This window comes from Eumetopias jubatus, unplaced genomic scaffold, assembly GCF_037043125.1.
Source record: "Eumetopias jubatus isolate StellerSeaLion01/CBP00866 unplaced genomic scaffold, mEumJub1_p1.0 scaffold_15, whole genome shotgun sequence".
NCBI classification, from domain to species: domain Eukaryota; kingdom Metazoa; phylum Chordata; class Mammalia; order Carnivora; family Otariidae; genus Eumetopias; species Eumetopias jubatus.
In genome coordinates this window covers 87,998,135-88,014,277 of record NW_028274821.1, presented here as the reverse complement: position 1 = coordinate 88,014,277, position 16,143 = coordinate 87,998,135, and the positions used below count along the sequence as shown (strand labels likewise).

The window sequence follows — 16,143 nt, the reverse complement described above, 5'->3', positions numbered from 1 at the left end:
ACATAGTGTAAAGACAGCTGCCAGTTACCTTTACATCCTAATTCCTTATGTTTGAGTTGGGAGAGAATGCCCCTTTCTCTCTCAGCATTTACAGTACTCTTCTAGAATGATTCTGATTGGCTCTGCTGAGTCACATGTCCACCACCTAGGACCAATTACTGGGGGCATTGAGATAGGGAACCAGGTTTGGCTCTCTAGAGTCACATGCCCACATCTTGTCTCCTGCCACCCTGTGGAGTGAGGGACACAGTTCCTCCAGAACCACATGGGATGGGGAAGCATCAGTTCCCCAACAGAAAAGGGGATGCTGAGCTGACAAAACAGATGCCAGAAGGGGCATCTGGAGGAGCCGGAAGGGCAGATCTGTCGGAGAAGGTGGATGTTGGTATCTGTGGGAAGTGTGGCTGGAAAGGTGGGACTGAATGGGGAATGCCCTGGGGACACAGTTGAAGGAGGGTGAACAGTGAACGATGATGAGGTTTCGTCTGAGATAGCCCGAAGCCTCGGGTTGGATAAGTCCTTCCGGCAGGGTGAGGTGTTGGTTTATAGCGGGGGAGACGACAGTCGCGTGCTAGACACTGGCTGTACCTGCATTATTTAATCCTCCCGACCACCTTGGCAGGGGGGGATGCTGTCATCAGTCTTCACTACAGAGACAGAAAACAGAGCTCAGAGTGGTTAGGAACCTGCCCAAGCTCACACAGGTTAGGAAGGGGCAGTGCTGGTACTTCTGACTCTGACTCCACTTGGGCCCCTCCTACCCAGGATCTGCACCACGGACGACCACTTTGCCCTCATCCTGTTTGCAATATCTAAAAATGAATAGCAAGGCGGTAAGGGTGTCACCACGGAGCAACCGAGGCCGAGTCCTTACCCTCTACAGACCTCAGGCATCACACCCTCGAAACCTGAACAACACAAGCTGGAGTCACACCAAACACCTTGAACATGGAAGCGCCCAGGGAACTGTACGCATGCGCGAGGCCGTGGGGATGGGGAGGGCGGGGTGGGAGCCCAAGGGGGCGGGGTCAAGACTCGCGCCTGCTCCTCGGCTTTCGAAAGTTACCTGGCTGGTGGGGGCTGGGGTTGGGGGAGTTACCAGCTGCGCGCGCGCCGACCCCGCCCCCAACCTCTTCAGGCACCTGTTGGCTCGAGGGCCCCCTCAGCCGCGGCTGCCATCCAATAGGCAGCCTCCCCGACCCAATCAGGCCCCGCCCACCCCCAGATCCACCAATCCGCGGGTGGCCGCGGCCCCTCTCTCCCTCGAAGGGCCCGCCCCTCCAGGCGCTTCTTCCGGGTGGGGCCCCAGGCGGAGGAGATGGCGCCGTGGGCGCTCCTCAGCCCTGGGGTCCTGGTGCGGACCGGGCACACTGTGCTGACCTGGGGGATCACGCTGGTGCTCTTCCTGCACGATACCGGTGAGCCGGACCCCGCGCGATCCCGGACCCACCCAATCCCGCGTGGTTCCCCAGACGTTTGGGTCTCACTGGGTCTCCTGCTGAAGCCCCAGAAATCCTGGGATTCACCCCATTTCCGCCAGCTCCTGAGCCTCTTCCCCATCTATCATTCCAAGAGCCACCTGCCTCCTGCCTAATACCCAGTTGATCCCTAATTAATCCCAGCATCTTCCTGATCCCTGCCAGATGCGCTGTGCATCCCAGGACCCACCCGGTGCCCACCAGATCCGACGAGATCAGGGAGCCCCCATCTCCCCTGATCCCGGGACCCACCCGGTCCTTCCCAGGAATTGACTCCCAACCGTCCCTCCGTAAGATTCCGAGAATCAAGTAGACCAAGGACTGGCACCCCGCCCATTTCCGTGGCCACTAGCTGCCCAAGTCCAGGCTCCCCACCCTCTGGAGCAAGAAAACACCGAGGGGAGTGGCCTGTCCCGCATTTCCCCATCCTCACTTCTTGCCCTGAGGTCCTCATCCACCCCACTGCCCCGACCCCACTAACATCCTTTCCCCTCTTTACCTGCCAGGCTGCCTCCAACCCAAGTTCTCACCCTCCCTCCCTGCCAACGAGGGTAGCCCCACTGCCTCCATCCTTGCTCCAGCCTCAACCGCTGGACTGGAGGTGTTGTCACTTTCCTGCCAAGACCTTCTCAAGCCTCCCCCACGGTCTTCACTCTTAATCCTAAAAACCTGCTCAGTCTCCCCATCAGAAAGGAGCCCCCAACCCACCTTCCCTTCTCTGCTCCTTTTCACAACCGCGGGGCCCCAGAGCTGTCCACACTCTGTTATCTAACTGTCCCATGCCCCTCACTCCTCGCCCCTACTCCCCCCCAAATCCTCATTCACCCCCATGAGTTGGAGAGTCCCTGGCCAGCCCCTCCTCTATCTCTGTCTCATGGGCATATCAGACCTGGCTGGTCTCCCCATCATGGAGCCGAAGGCAGGGACCCCCTCCTCCCTCTCCCACACATCTAGGCAAGTCTGGCCCCTTCACCCCCTTCCTCCTTACCTATCCAGCAGCCCTTTGTCTCCACTCTTCCTGCCTGCCTGTGCGCTCTCGGCTGCCCTCCTCTCCCTCCTGGATAGGCTCTCTGCCTCCAGGCTTCCTCCCCCCCCACATCTGTCTTTTCTCCAGCAGGAGGGTTTCCAGAAACAGATCTCACCCTGTAAGCTTACATGGTTCCCTATCGCCCTTTGCCCTCCAGATAAAATGCAGATGAACTTTTTTTTTTTTTTTTGGCTGGGCCCAAACTTCTCCCTCCTGTACCCTATGCAGCGGCCACACTTGCAGACTTGACCACTCATTAAACCCCATCTCCAGGCCTTTGCTCAGCCAGGGACAGACTCTCCACCTTCAGCTACATCCCCCTACACATAGCCTCCTCCTGTTCGCCTCCAGCCCCAGCCTCACTCTCCTTCTCCGGCCTCTCCAGCGCTGCGGCAGTGGGAAGAGCAGGGGGAGCTGCTCCTGCCCCTTACCTTCCTGCTGCTCGTGCTGGCCTCCCTGCTGCTCTACCTGGCCGTGTCGCTCATGGACCCGGGCTATGTGAATGTCCAGCCCCAGCCCCAGGTAAGCAGGGGGCCCCTTTCCCCCACCAACAGGACACACAAGGCCCCTGTAACAGTCTCACGCCAGGATCTGTGCAGAGTGCTTTGCGGGGGGTACCTCAGTGAATCCTCTTAGCGGCCCTAGAACCCCCTCCTACAATGAGGAAGTTGCCAAGGCCCAGCGAGGGGATACAACTGAAAGAGGTCACACAGCTTCGCTTCACTCAGACCAGAGCATTCTGCCCTACCCTACCCCCTCCAAGACACAGGGGATGGGCCCCCAACAGCGCAGACCCAGAGCTAAGCTAGCCCCCAAGGGAAATGCCCACCTGTACCATCTGCCTCCCAAGGGGACCCTATCTTATACCTCATCTCCCACTTTCAGGAGGAGGTCAAGGAGGAGCAGACAGCCATGGTTCCTCAAGCCATCCCCCTTCGGCGCTGCAGATACTGCCTGGTGCTGGTGGGTGACCAGGGACCTCCACGGGGGTGGGGGGGGAGCGCGGGCACCGGCGGGGGGGGGGCAAGGTGGAGACTCCCTGACCTCCTGCCCCCATGCCGTGGCCTCCCCCCCTCCAGGAAGGCCTCCCAGATTGAGGCCCCAGCCTCCTGACCTCATCACTCCCCTCAGGGGAGCCGGCCTTGAGCCCTCCCCTCTCCATGCCCACAGCAGCCCCTGCGGGCCCGGCACTGCCGCGAGTGTCGGCGCTGCGTGCGCCGCTACGACCACCACTGCCCCTGGATGGAGAACTGCGTGGGGGAGCGCAACCACCCGCTCTTCGTGGCCTACCTGGCGCTGCAGCTGGTGGTGCTTCTGTGGGGCCTGTACCTGGCATGGTGGGTGCCACTGCCGCCCGGGGTATGGGGGGAGGGCCGCAGCATGCACCTGCAAGGTGGAGAGAGCCAGGACTCCCTCTTGGTGGCCTCGGACCTTCTCCCAAATGGCCTGCCCCCCCCGCCTCCCCAGGGCTCCCTGGGGCACCCCTGCCGTCCCCCCACGTTGCTCCCCATCTCTGTCCTGCCCTGCAGGTCTGGCCTCCATTTCTCCCAGCCTTGGGGGCTATGGCTGCGGTCCAGCGGGCTGCTCTTTGCCACCTTCCTGCTGCTCTCCCTCTTCTCTTTGGCGGCCAGCCTGCTCCTCGCCTCACACCTCTACCTGGTGGCCAGCAACACCACCACCTGGGAGTTCATCTCCTCGCACCGCATTGCCTACCTCCGCCAGCGCCCCAGCAACCCCTTTGACCGCGGCCTGACCCGCAACCTGGCCCACTTCTTCTGCGGATGGCCCTCGGGGTCCTGGGAGACTCTCTGGGCCGAGGGAGAGGACGAGGAGGAGGAGGGCAGGAGCCAGGCTGTGTAGGGTCGCTGGAGGCCAGGCCGCCATCTTGTGCCTGAAAACCAGAGAGGATGTGCCCCGCTGGGGTCGGCCCTCAGAGAGCCTGAGGTTCTTCACTCCTGCCTGTTCCTCCCAGGCCTCAGAGCCGAGCTGAATGACAGGACCCCTGCCTCAGTGGGCAGTTCTGCCCTCCAAAGGAAGAAGGGGAGGCAGAGGACCTGTTGGGGGGCTCGGGCACCAGCGACCTGGGCTTCAGAGACCTCCACCCCGCCTCCGACGCCAGGATGCCTCCAGAGGGCACAGTTTTACTAGTTTAATAATCCATAAAGCAAGTCAAGTATTAAAAAACCAAACCAAACTGCTCCTTGCTGTGCTGCCCTTTCTGGTCCAGGTCTCCCAGGGGGTGGGGAGCTCCCCACAACAGCCCCACCACTGCCACTTCAAGGCCCAAGACCCCCGAAGAACCCGGCAAGGCCCAGGCCTCCAGGGCAGGGCACGCAGCTGGGCAGACAGGGCGGACGTGCCAGAGAGGCCCTCAGGGCCCCAGGAATCCTTCTGACACAAAGTCGAAGTCTCGGAAGGCGGCCTGCTGGCGGGCGGTCAGGGGGCAGCGCGGGTCAGGCGGGGTCAGGGCCGGCGGCAGCCCCGTGAACTCGCCCTCGAAGTAGCGCAGGTCCGTAGGGCCACAGAGCGTGGGCAGGAAGGGGGGCCGGACGGTGCGGGCAAGCAGGGCCTGCCAGTCGGTGGTCTGCGGGCGAGGACAGAGCTGCCTGAGACAGCGAACAGTGGCCCACGCGGCCCAACGCCTCCCACTGTGCCAGACGCCCAGCACCACTCACCCTGAAGAAAGGCTGGGTCTTGATCTCCTCCGCATCCTGCTCACCCGCTCCCAGGCGCTGCTCCGGGCACTTCTGCAGGAGCTGGGCAAGAGGATGGGGGGCTCACGGAGGGCACTCGGCCCCAGACACTGCCCACCTGCCTGGGTTCCCCAAGTGAGCTGGGCCACAGGGCCCCCAAGAGAATGGGTGGTGATGGGGCAGCCGTGCGCCGCAGCCACTGTCCAGCCCAGCCCTGCCCAGCCCCTGCGGTGATTACCTTCTGAATGAGCTCGAGACCTTGCACCGACAGAAAGCGGGGATATGGGGCATCCGCGTTGACGATGCAGTCAAATACCTCCTCCTCTGTGTCCCCGGGGAATGGGCACTACGGAGAAAGGGGGCTCAACAGGGTGCCTAAGCCACCCCCACCCCACCCCAACCTAGAGGCCCTGGCAGCCCAGGTCCAGTGCTCACCTCGCCCACCAGCATCTCATAGAGCAGCACACCCAACCCCCACCAGTCCACAGCCCGTGTGTAGGCCTCCTGGGTCAGCACTTCCGGGGCCAGGAACTCTGGGGTGCCGCAGAAGGTGCTTGTCCGGTCCCCAAAGCCGATCCCTGCAAACCAGCATCCACACTGGTGCCGGCCCGATGTGTCTCATCCACATAACCTCAGTGGGTGTGAGAATCAACAGCCAGCCCTCATGACCTCAGGTACGAAACCCCGTGCCAAGCCCTGCCCCATACCCTTGGAGGTGGGAGCATTTTTATGCCATCAGACAGGAAGAAGCGGAGCCTCAGCCAAGCTCACATGCCAAGGTCATGAAGAAAAAGAACCCGGTGCCCTCTCCCACCCCGAGTATGGCCTCTCCCTCTGGCTGAGGGCAAGCTGGGGTTCTTTAAGAGGGTCTAGGGCTGGGAAGGAAAAACCAGTATGTCCAGCTGGTCCCTGGAATGAGGGCTGGGGTGGGGGGGGCCCAGACCCTGCTGGCCTGGGCTGGGCGAGCAAGGCTGGAGGACAGGGGATGCTGGGCAAGAGGCACCCACCTTCCTTACACAGCCCAAAGTCTGCGATCTTCAGGAAACCCTGGGCATCCAGCAGAAGGTTATCCAACTTCAGGTCCCTGAGGGTGAGGGGGGCAGATCAAGGGGGCCCTGGAGCATCACAGGAGGAGGGCAGTGGATGCTCCTTTACCACCCCACTACCCGCCCCCCCCCCCCCAGCACCTCCGGGGCAAGTTACCTGTAAATGATCTTTTTCTCATGTAAGAACTGCAACCCGAGGACCACACAGGCCAGGTAGAACCTGTGGGTGGCGTGGGGGGAAGTTGAGGCCCAGGACTGTGGGGGGCAGGGCAGGGGTACACCAGGATGGCCCTGGCCCTGGCAGCCCTGGGTGACCCAGCCAGAGTCAGGTTAGATGAGAGCCTGAGGGGAGCCTCATGCCAGGGGGAGGGGCGGGGGAGAGCGGATGCTTCTGCAGACAGTGGCCCCAAGGCTGCTGCCCGCTGACAGCCTACCCTTCTTGGGCTCTGAGATTGTGCCAGGAATGATGCCACGTGTCCTCACGGCTTACTCTCCCACATCCCCCCAGCCACCCGCAGCTAATACTCGTCACATCTGTTTTTCAAAGGAGGATCTAAGACTCCAGGTCAGGGATGCCCCTGGGGTCACACAGCTAGTGGCAGACCCAGACTCCAGGGCCTGCACTCTGCTGGGCAAGAAATAATTCCAGGGGTGCCTGGGTGGCTCAGTCAGTTAAGCGTCTGCCTTCGGCTCAGGTCAGGATCCCAGGGTCCTGGGATCGAGTCCCGCATCGGGCTCCCTGCTCAGCGGGGAGCCTGCTTCTCCCTCTGCCTGCCGCTCCCCCCTGCTTGTGCGCGCGCGCTCTCTCTCTCTCTCTCTCTGACAAATAAATAAAATCTTTAAGAAAAAAAGAAAAAAAATAACTCCAGCTGCTAGTCACTCACTAGTCACAGGTTCCCGTACTCCACAATTTATAAACATTGGATTCATCTACCCAACAAGCCTATGAAATAGTTCTCATTCACCCCATTCACAGCTCCGTAAACCGAGGCCCAAGGTCACAGTGCCGTGAGAGCTGAAGAGAGCCGACAACCAGGATTTGAACCAAGGCTTCCCTGACTCCACACTGTTCTGCTGCTGGGCACCCTGGGGGAAGCAGGGCAAAGGGAGCGGGCAGAGGGGACCAGGGAAGGCTTGCTGGAAGAGGCAGACAAGAGGGGTGGGCACCCACTGGGCCTGGGGCTCAGGGAAGACGTCCTCGTGGATCTGCATCATGAGGTCACCACCGGGTGCAAACTCGGTCACGAAGCAGGCGTGGCTAGAGGTCTGGAAGCAGGCAAGGAGGGAGAGCAGGAAGGGGTGCCCCGTGCGGCCCACGGCCTCCAGGATGCGTTTCTCGCAATACAGGCTGCGATGGGGGAGGGGGGAGAGGGGGCGTTTGGAGGGAAGGAAGACCCCTGAGAGCTGAGCCCTGCCACCCACACAACAGCCCTGGCCCTCTGGGTCTTCTAAGTGCCAGGCGGTAGAATGATGGTTTCTACGTCTCAGGCAGAGAGAAGAGGGGACCCGCCCAAGGGCACCCAGTTAACCGCTGCAGGTGCTAGAGAAAGAACCCAGGACTGGCTGGTCCCAGAGGGTCACCTCTTCAAAGCCCCAGGAGCACTCAGCTGCCTTCTGGCGCCCCCAGCCCAGGCCCACCATCCGGGGTCCCCTGCAGCGCTGGGTGCCCACGGGCCTGACTACACACCTCTCCATCTCGTCCCGGCTCAGCACCTCCTGCTTCTTGAGCGCTTTGATGGCGTAATATTTCCCCGTCCCCTTGAACTGGACCAGGAGGACCTGGGGACCAGGAAGAGCTCGGGCTCCAGGTGGACAGCACGAGGCATCCTTTGCTCCCCCCACCCAGGGCCCCATGGGTCACAGCCTCCTCCCAGCTCAGGTGCTGGGGCCTGCTCACCCACTCCCACGAGACCCTCCTCAGCCCACTACCTTTCCGAAGTGTCCCCGGCCCAGCACGGCCAAGCAGCGGAAGTCCTGAAGCCGGGGGGGTTTCCTGCAAGAGAGAAGGCACGGGAAGACCCCTGGGACAAGAGCTGGGCCTCCATGAATTGCTGCTCCAAACCACCCACGCCCAGTCCTGGGCTGTCCCTACCAGTGAGGCTGGAAAGCCCGGGGCTGGGGGGTTCCTGGGACAGAGGTTTCCTAGAGTCCAGAATGCAGCTGGAGCTCAATAATGTAGGTTTAGTGAGTAAGAACCTGAGAGCAAGGAGCATCAGATGATGTCTGAATGGACACGCAAACACCCGAGGGAGTAGGTAAATGTCTCAAGCATAACAGTGAGCCTGACGGGGGTACCTGGTGGCTGAGGTGGGACGAGGCGGCCCGAGTCGCGTCCTGGGCTCCATGTGGGGGCGTTTGGTGCGCTGTGAGGGCAGAGGGGCTCAGAGCAGAGCCGGGCTTCCTGCCCTCTTTCCCTCCAGCCCCACCATCCCTAGCCCAGCAGCCCCCAGGGCCACCAGCACCCCCTCACCGGGATCTCCTCGGGGGTCGGCTCCCGGGGCAGGTAGAGGCGTGGGGGCTTGGGCGGGGGCCTCGTCTCTTCTCCCAGGGGGCTCTTCTTGGGTGGGAAATTACTACGCGGAGAAAGCAGACATGTGGTGGGGCACAGGCCAATGGAAGAGCCATGGGGACGGACACACAGCAATGCCAGCGACAGACAGACGGAGGGTCACAGGGTGAGCAACACCAGTTGCACCTGGAGAGAGGCAGACGTGGCAGGGAAGCGGGCAGCCAAGGCGGGGTGGCTCCTCACCTGGGCGAGGCAGAGTCAGTAGCTCCCCGGGGTGTGGCCGGGCTCTGGGGGCACACTTTGGGGGGGCTGATCGTGTTTGGGGAGCTGCAGGGGGGCAGCAGGCTCATGACCAAGCGTCCCCAGGCCGTCATGCTGAGGTTCATCTGCGAAGCCCTCAGGAAGTCCTGACCTGGGACAAAAGGGGGGCTCAGTCCCAAGGCCCCCAACGGCCCCTTCCCTGCCCCCTAACTGCACAGCCCTCTCCCCGTCCACACCTCTGCGTTTAGAGAAAATGCGTTTCTGCCTCTGCAGCCGGGGCCTCCTCTCAAAGACAGGGTCACAGAAGGTCACCTGCGGGGGCAGAGGGCAGGGTTGGAGACCGGTCCTCTCCCACCCCACCTGCCACCAGGGCACCTCGCTGTTCTCCAGGATCCCAGTCTGAGCCTCCAGTGGCAATGATGCAGGAGCCAGAGGGGCCCAGAGAGAGGGATTCAAGGTCTGCCTTGGTACCAGTGGGGAAACTGAGGCCCAGAGAAGTGAGGCACTTGTCCAGGGTCGCACGTGAGGCTGGGCAGTCAGGACCAAGACACGGGCCTCTAGACTCCCATGCAGTCCTCAGACAGGGGCTGGGGATCCTTAGATCCTGGAGACCCCCTCCCTCCGGGCCCCAATTTCCACTCCAATGTGCGGATGGGTCACCTAGTCTTGAAGGGCTTTCTAGCTCAGATGGAGCCGGGACCTGTCCAGGTCAGAGGGCAGGGTAGGGGGCACCTGGGCAAAGAGCAGTCCCTGGGGCACCAGGCTGAGGGAGAGCTGGTGACAGGCATTGTCCAGGAAGTCCTCCAGCCGCAGGAAGGCCACGCCGCACAGCTGCCTCCAGTCCCGCCAGCGCACCCCGATCTCCAGCTCCCGGGCCTACGTTGGGGAGGCCAGGCTGAGGAGGGGGGCATGGCACGTGCCCCGACTTGGCCGGCCTTCCGCCCCATGGTCTGAGGTCACACCTGCCCGCCCCAGGGCTCACCCGCTCCAGGGGGACAATAAAGGTCTGGTCCCAGGACTGCTTGGCCACCGGCCCCCAGCCAGTCTGGCCCACGACACGATTGTCCACCTTCAGTACAGCCAGCACTTCAGCTGCAGGGCCAGACAGGGAGCTCAGGGCAGGCGAGGTGTGGAGGTCCTCTGCTGCCCCCAGCTCCCTGCGGCCCCCTACTCACTGGCCAGATCTCCTCCACCACGCTGCGGCTTGGCCCGGCCCCGGAGCCAGCCCTGGGAGGGGCTCCCGGCCAGTGCCACCGCCGGGGACCGTCCAGGCACGGCTGTCAGCAGCTGCTCACAGCCCAGGAGGTGGACCTCCAGCGTCCCTGCGGGGAAAGTGATGGGGAAGCACCGTCAGGTACCATTCTCCCACTGCCACACCCAGGTCTCCCGAAGATGGCTGAACCCAGATTAGTTGGGGTGTTTAGCCAGGAGACAGGCTTGCCCACATTAGTTGGGGTGTTTAGCCAGGAGACAGGATATAAAGTGGCCCCAAGTAGCCAGCCGAATTTTAGCCCTTTTAATAAGCCATGCCCCGCCCTGCCTTCCCCAACTTGTCTACTTGGCCAACTCCCAGAAGCCCTTCAAGGCTAAGTGTAGACACCACCTCCTCCAGGAAGCATTCCTTGATTCCCCAACGCCAGGTGAGGGAGCGCATGCAGCCCCTGTCCTTCCCCTTCTCAGCTCTGCTCACAATAGGATGTGGCCTGTCTAACCCTGAACCAGCTCTGAGCGGGGAAGGTGCTGGGCTCTCTGGCTGGCCCTGTGTCCTGGGTAGGAAGTTCAGGGTTTCCAAAGTCAGCATGCTTAGATTATTTGTTGATGATGATTCAGTTACAATTCAGACAAATCCAGCTCAGGGATAAGAAAGGACTTTCTAGTAGTCCAAACTGCCCAGGACTGAGTACCACAGCCTCCAGGGCTGTGAGCTCCCCTAACATGGAGACTTTAACCATTGTCATGGTTACTTATTTAAATAACAGCTTCGCTGCTCGTGTGCGGACTATGCCGGCACTGTGCCTAGCGCTTCATGCGCGACAGCTCACTGAATTTCACAGCAACCCCACGGAAGTAGGTGCTGTCATCATCCCCATTTGACAGAAGCATAAACTAAGCGTCCAGAAAGCAAAAGTCTGTTGCCCCAGCTCACACAGCTAGGGGGCGGCAGGACCAGGGTTGAAACTCTTCTCCAGAGTTCTCACCCTCTGTGTTTCAGGGTGCTTGCTGGGAGAAAAGGGGAGCCCTGATGTGGGAGGGACTCCTGGCTACCTGTCATGGCAGTGGGCTTCACAAGCACCCCCGAAGGCTGGGGGTTCCCAGACCCAGCGGTCCGCAGCTCCCGGGCCACTCGGCCGCGCAGAGGATGAGCGGGAGGCAGTCCCTCCAGCAGCTGCTCCAAGGCCAGCCGCAGGAGGTCCAGTTTCTGGGAGGACTCCTGCAGCTGGGCCTGAGCCTGAGGAGCAGAAACGGGCAGGGGGGACGGGTCCATGAAGCACGGCGGCCAGGGCCAGTGGCTCGGGCCACCTGCCCGCAACCAGGCCCCACAAGTCCTGGCCACAGTGCAGAGGGTGGCGTGGGGACAAGCAGACGCTCAGAGAGGAGCAGCAATGGGAGGGCACCCTGGTCTGACCTCGGCCAGCGCCTTCCGGTCTTGTGTTCGCCGTCCACCCAGCAGCTTCACCACGTTCTTGGCACCCTCGGCCACGGCAGCCTCGATGCATAGCCGATGTCTTAGCTCCTCTGCCAGCAGCTCGGGACCTGGGAGGAGGGGTCAGCCCTCAGGCCCATGCCCTGCTCTGCCTGGCCCGGCCCCACTTCCCCAAGCCTCACCTGGTTCCGGGGACCCACTGGCTTCCAGGCTGCTGATCTTCATCCGCAGCAGGGCTACCTTCAGCTGGCTGTCCCGCAGCATCTGCTGGGCAGCTGCCAGAAGCTTCCTCTCCTATGGGGGCATGCATGACATATGCCCCCACTGAACCAGGGCCAGCCCTGGGCCTCCCTGGTCAGACCAAGGCTGAAGCCAATCCTCCTTGGTTAGCCTCAGTCTGGGGCAGAGCCTCCTCCATCAGATGAGACAAGAGCTGGGTCAAGCTTCCCCCATCCGATCAGGGCCGAGCTCCCCACATCATGCTGGGAGTTGGGGCTGCGGGTGGGCCTTCCCTACTAGACTGGGAACATGGCCTGGGGTTTCCCCATTAGACCAAGTTGTGCCTTCTGTTAGATTAGGGGTTCAAGCCGTGCCTTGCCCACCAAGCTGAAACTGGGGGGCTGTGCCTCCCCCATCAAACTAATGGTTAAGAATGTGTCTCCCTTATAGGGTCACTGGCCCGGTTGCATTCCCTCTCAGAATAGGGGCTGGGGCAGCACTTCCCCTAATAATCTGAGAGCCACAGCTCCCCGCTCAGACCCCAGGAACCTTACCTTGGGCGTGCCGTTGGCATACGTGTGTGTCATATTCTCTGCCCCCTGCTTCACCTTCAGCTCCACCTGCAGCTGCCTCTGGAGAGCCTCGAGGTGCCGAGCCCTGGGCTGCGCTGCAGGTGGCTGGGGGCCCGCAGCCACAGGTTCTGTGCACAGTGTGGGGCCCATGAAGCCCTGACCCAGAGCTGAGAGCCCCGCGCCCTAGGGCCTTGCTCTCTCCTCCCCTCCTGGGCAGGGGGACACCTGAAGAGGCTCTGAAAGGGCTCAGGGCCGAGGTCGAGGAGCTGGGTGGGCCCGGCACCTCCCATCCCCAGGGGTCCGACCCCTCCCTCACCGGCCAGGCCGGGTCCAGGGCCGGGCAGCAGGATGCGCGCATGCAGTGCCCTCAGCTCTCCGTGTAGCTGCTCCAGGCGGCGGTTGGAGGAGCGCAGGAGTTGCTGCACGTGGCCCAGGTGGCGGCGATCTGTGGCTACCCTCCGCAGGTTCTCTACACCCTCCTTGATTTTCAGCTCCTTCTGGATGGCCCGGCGGATCACCTCTTTCTCATCCTCCGGGGGCCGCTGCTGGGCCCCAGGCTGTGGAATAGCAGAGCAGTAATGCCCCCCGCCATCCCAGCCACTAGCGGCCTCGGGTCCCCCCAGACGGAGGGAGAGGGAGGTATGCCCAGCAGCCAGGATGGACCCCCAGGGCTCGGGAGGCCTCTCTGACCTTCCAGCTAGTATCCCCAGGCCAGATGCAAACCCAAAGCGATGCATCCCGCCCATGTTCCTGTCCTCTGCCACTAGGGAGGAGGGAGAGGGAAAAATTCGCAAAGTTTACAGTCGACTCTTGAACAACACGGGTTTGAACTGTGCCGGTCCACTTATAAGCAAATTGTTTTCAATAAATACAGTACAGGGCTGTAAATGTATTTTCTCTTCCTTACAATTTTTTTTTTTAAGATTTTATTTATTTATCTGACACACAGAGAGATAGCACAAGCAGGGGGAGAGGCAGAGGCAGAGGGAGAAGCAGGCTCCCCGCTGAGCAGGGAGCCCGACGCGGGGCTCGATCCCAGGATCCTGGGATCATGACCTGAGCCGAAGGCAGACGCTTAACCAACTGAGCCACCCAGGCGTCCCTCCTTACGATTTTCTTAATAACGTTTCCTTTTTTTCTAGCTTTTTTTATTTTAAGCACACAGTATAGGATACACATAATGTACAGAATAGGTGTTAGTCAACTGTTGATGTTACCGGTAAGGCTTCTGGTCGCCAGTAGGCCATTAGTAGTTAAGTTCTGGGGGAGTCAAAAGTTATACGTGGATTTTCAACTGCCTGGGGGGGAGTCAGTGCCCCAGACCCCTGGGTTGTTCAAGGGACAAAAGTACACGGTGTCAGGGTCTGAGCTTTGCATACATTAATTTGTCAATCCTCACAACAATCCCATGAGGTAAGTATAGTTATCATCCCCATTTTACAGATGGGGAAGCTGAGACACAGAGAGGTTAAGTAACTTGCCCATGGTCACAACACCGAGAAGGGGATACCACCCTCCCCTCGCCAACCCATCGGGCTGCCCTCTCCAAGGCTGAGATTCCAGCCGAGATTTGGGGCCAGAAAGGAGGCTAGGGAGCCACCCAAGGTCTCACAGAGAGGGCAGCCAGAGGCCTGTGTAGGGGCCAGGGATGTTCCCTCAGGTAGCAAAGCAGAGGCTCAGAGAGGGGCTGAGGAGGTCTCTGGGGGCCATTCCCAGCTCAGCTACTGGGAGGAAGTAGAGGCTTTCTCATACTTCACCCCAGGTGGGAGCAAGGAAGAGGAAAAGCTCCTTCTCAGAAGCCAATATTTCAAACCAACCGGTGCCAAAGCTGACCTCAGCCCAGGGTAACGATGCCCCCCACTCCCCATGGACTCCTCTGGGGCCTCCACCTTACCTCTCGGCTCTCCATCTCCTGAGCCCAGTGTTAGGGGTGCCACCCCAGCCTCAGGGACGCCCCCACCCCAGGCCTCTGCTGGGCTGCTGGCCTGGCTGTCAGAGGGCAGGGGCGGGACTCAGGAAATCCTTTGAGGGCCCTAGGCCGGAGGGCCAGAGCCAAAGGCCTGAGCAAACAAAGATCCCATGGAGCAGGGGGCCCGGCCACTGGGGTCCTGAGTCACCCAGCTGCCGCTGCTGGGCGGAGGTTCACAGGAAATCGGAAAATGTGTACAAGCCACTCCTGGAACAGGCGGAGGGACCTCCGGAGGAAGGGGGTGGGAGGGGGCAGAGGCAGCACTTAAGGTTGCCTGAGACGTTGGGTGGGGGCACTCGAGGAGTCTTGTGGAGGACACTTTGCCCTTGGGCATACCCCATGGTCCTGTCTGCTCTGGGTTGGAATTCTGCCAACTACACACGTCAGCCTTTCTGCTCTACAGCTGGGACCCCACCCCATTTGCTCTGGGCAGACCTCCACCCCTCCCTCCCCACTAACAAACACACAGCTTTGGCTGCTGTGTCCACCAGCACCTACTGCCAGGGCTGGCAGGAACCCCGCCGCCCTCGCCATTTGGACTAGAACCCTCTGTGTACCCGAAGCTTCCTGCCCAGGTGCTGGGCCAGGCCCCCCCAATTCTGTCCAATTGGATTGTGTCCAATCCCCACATGCCTTTGTGATCTGGGAAGGACCCCCCACAAGTGCACAGAGATTGGCCCCCTCCAAGTCCCTCTTCTTCCTGCACACACACACACACACACACACACACACACACACACACTCCTCTCCCCCCAGGACTGGTCCCAATGTGCCCCCACGGCCCCCCTTTGCCTTCCTGGCAGACTCCCATTGGTCTTACAGTCCCACAGGAAAGAACCGATTTGGGGAAACTTTGGGACCCATCCTGGTGGCCCTGACTGCGGATTCGGACGTGCTCGTGCGCTGGCCTGACTAGAGGCTCTGAGTCACTTGGGGGTACTTTGGGGACGTTTTCAGGGCACATGAACGACTCACCCCCATGCTCAGGTTTGCCCTGAGAGGTGTAGCGAAGCCCTGGGCCGGGGCTGAGAAGGGACCCGGGAGGGGCTGGGGGTCGGGTCTAGGGGACGTGGCCGGAGCTCGGGGCGCCCGCGGCGTGAATGAGACGTCCCGACCCCCACGGCCCGCGCCCGCAGCCCTGCCTCTCAGGGCGCCGTTCACCTGCCGCGGCACCCCCTCCTCCATGGCGCCGCTCCGGCCGCTCGGCCCCTCCTCTCGACCACTGCGGTTCCGGAAGCCCCGGCCCCTCCGCCAGGACTTTCAAACTTGAAACTTCCCGGGAAGCCGAGCGGCAGCCGCGGGATCGGGCGCCCCCTCCCGAGGTCCGCTGGTCCTCGCGGGACCTGGGATCAGCGCCGCCTCTCGGCCGCGAGAGGTCAGCGCCCGGGACCCTACTCCTCAACCCGAGGTCACCGCGCCTCCCCGTCTCCCACTTCCCGCGGGCTTTGGGGCCCAGCGCCCCTTTCCTGAGGCCGCAGTTCCGGCTCGGTGTGACGCTGAAGCCCGCCCCGGGAGAGAAGGGCAGGAAGGGACATTTCCCGGGCCGGGGTTCTCTAGCTGCCCTGAGGGGTGGCAGGGTGGCGATAGCGCCGCCTGCCGGCCGCGGGACACTGCCGGGGCGGCCGGCCCGCTCCAGCCTGGCTCAGCGACTGCCTCCGAGCCCCGCCACCACCTGGTTCCCGCGCCTAAGTTTCTCATAGTCTTAGATCCTTGGTGTCAAATGGG

General features: G+C 61.7%; 2 protein-coding genes across 6 annotated transcripts; one reads left to right on the top strand and one right to left on the bottom strand.

Annotated features, from left to right (window-relative positions):
- Positions 1-1,276: 1,276 nt before the first annotated feature.
- Positions 1,277-4,703, top strand: ZDHHC12 (zDHHC palmitoyltransferase 12). Of its 5 annotated transcripts, none has more exons than XM_028107884.2 (5): positions 1,277-1,418; positions 2,891-3,027; positions 3,391-3,468; positions 3,676-3,842; positions 4,035-4,703. In XM_028107884.2, the coding sequence occupies exons 1-5, from the start codon at positions 1,319-1,321 to the stop codon at positions 4,363-4,365; spliced, it is 813 nt and encodes a 270-aa protein (XP_027963685.1). In that variant the 5' UTR covers positions 1,277-1,318; the 3' UTR covers positions 4,366-4,703. The 5 variants fall into 5 exon arrangements, with proteins under 5 accessions (XP_027963685.1, XP_027963687.1, XP_087874971.1 ...); XM_028107886.2 differs by having other exon boundaries at positions 4,057-4,342; XM_088018845.1 differs by having other exon boundaries at positions 2,857-3,027; positions 3,585-3,842; positions 4,035-4,342.
- Positions 4,271-15,617, bottom strand: PKN3 (protein kinase N3). The gene is made up of 22 exons (XM_028107883.2): positions 15,394-15,617; positions 12,766-13,006; positions 12,432-12,577; positions 11,841-11,952; positions 11,641-11,768; positions 11,280-11,463; positions 10,190-10,336; positions 9,997-10,106; positions 9,747-9,890; positions 9,251-9,326; positions 8,997-9,165; positions 8,715-8,817; positions 8,540-8,607; positions 8,174-8,237; positions 7,932-8,023; positions 7,416-7,592; positions 6,402-6,464; positions 6,206-6,282; positions 5,634-5,776; positions 5,437-5,544; positions 5,181-5,261; positions 4,271-5,089 (listed from the first exon to the last, which is right to left on the bottom strand). The coding sequence occupies exons 1-22, from the start codon at positions 15,601-15,603 to the stop codon at positions 4,877-4,879; spliced, it is 2,856 nt and encodes a 951-aa protein (XP_027963684.2). The 5' UTR covers positions 15,604-15,617; the 3' UTR covers positions 4,271-4,876.
- Positions 15,618-16,143: the final 526 nt, after the last annotated feature.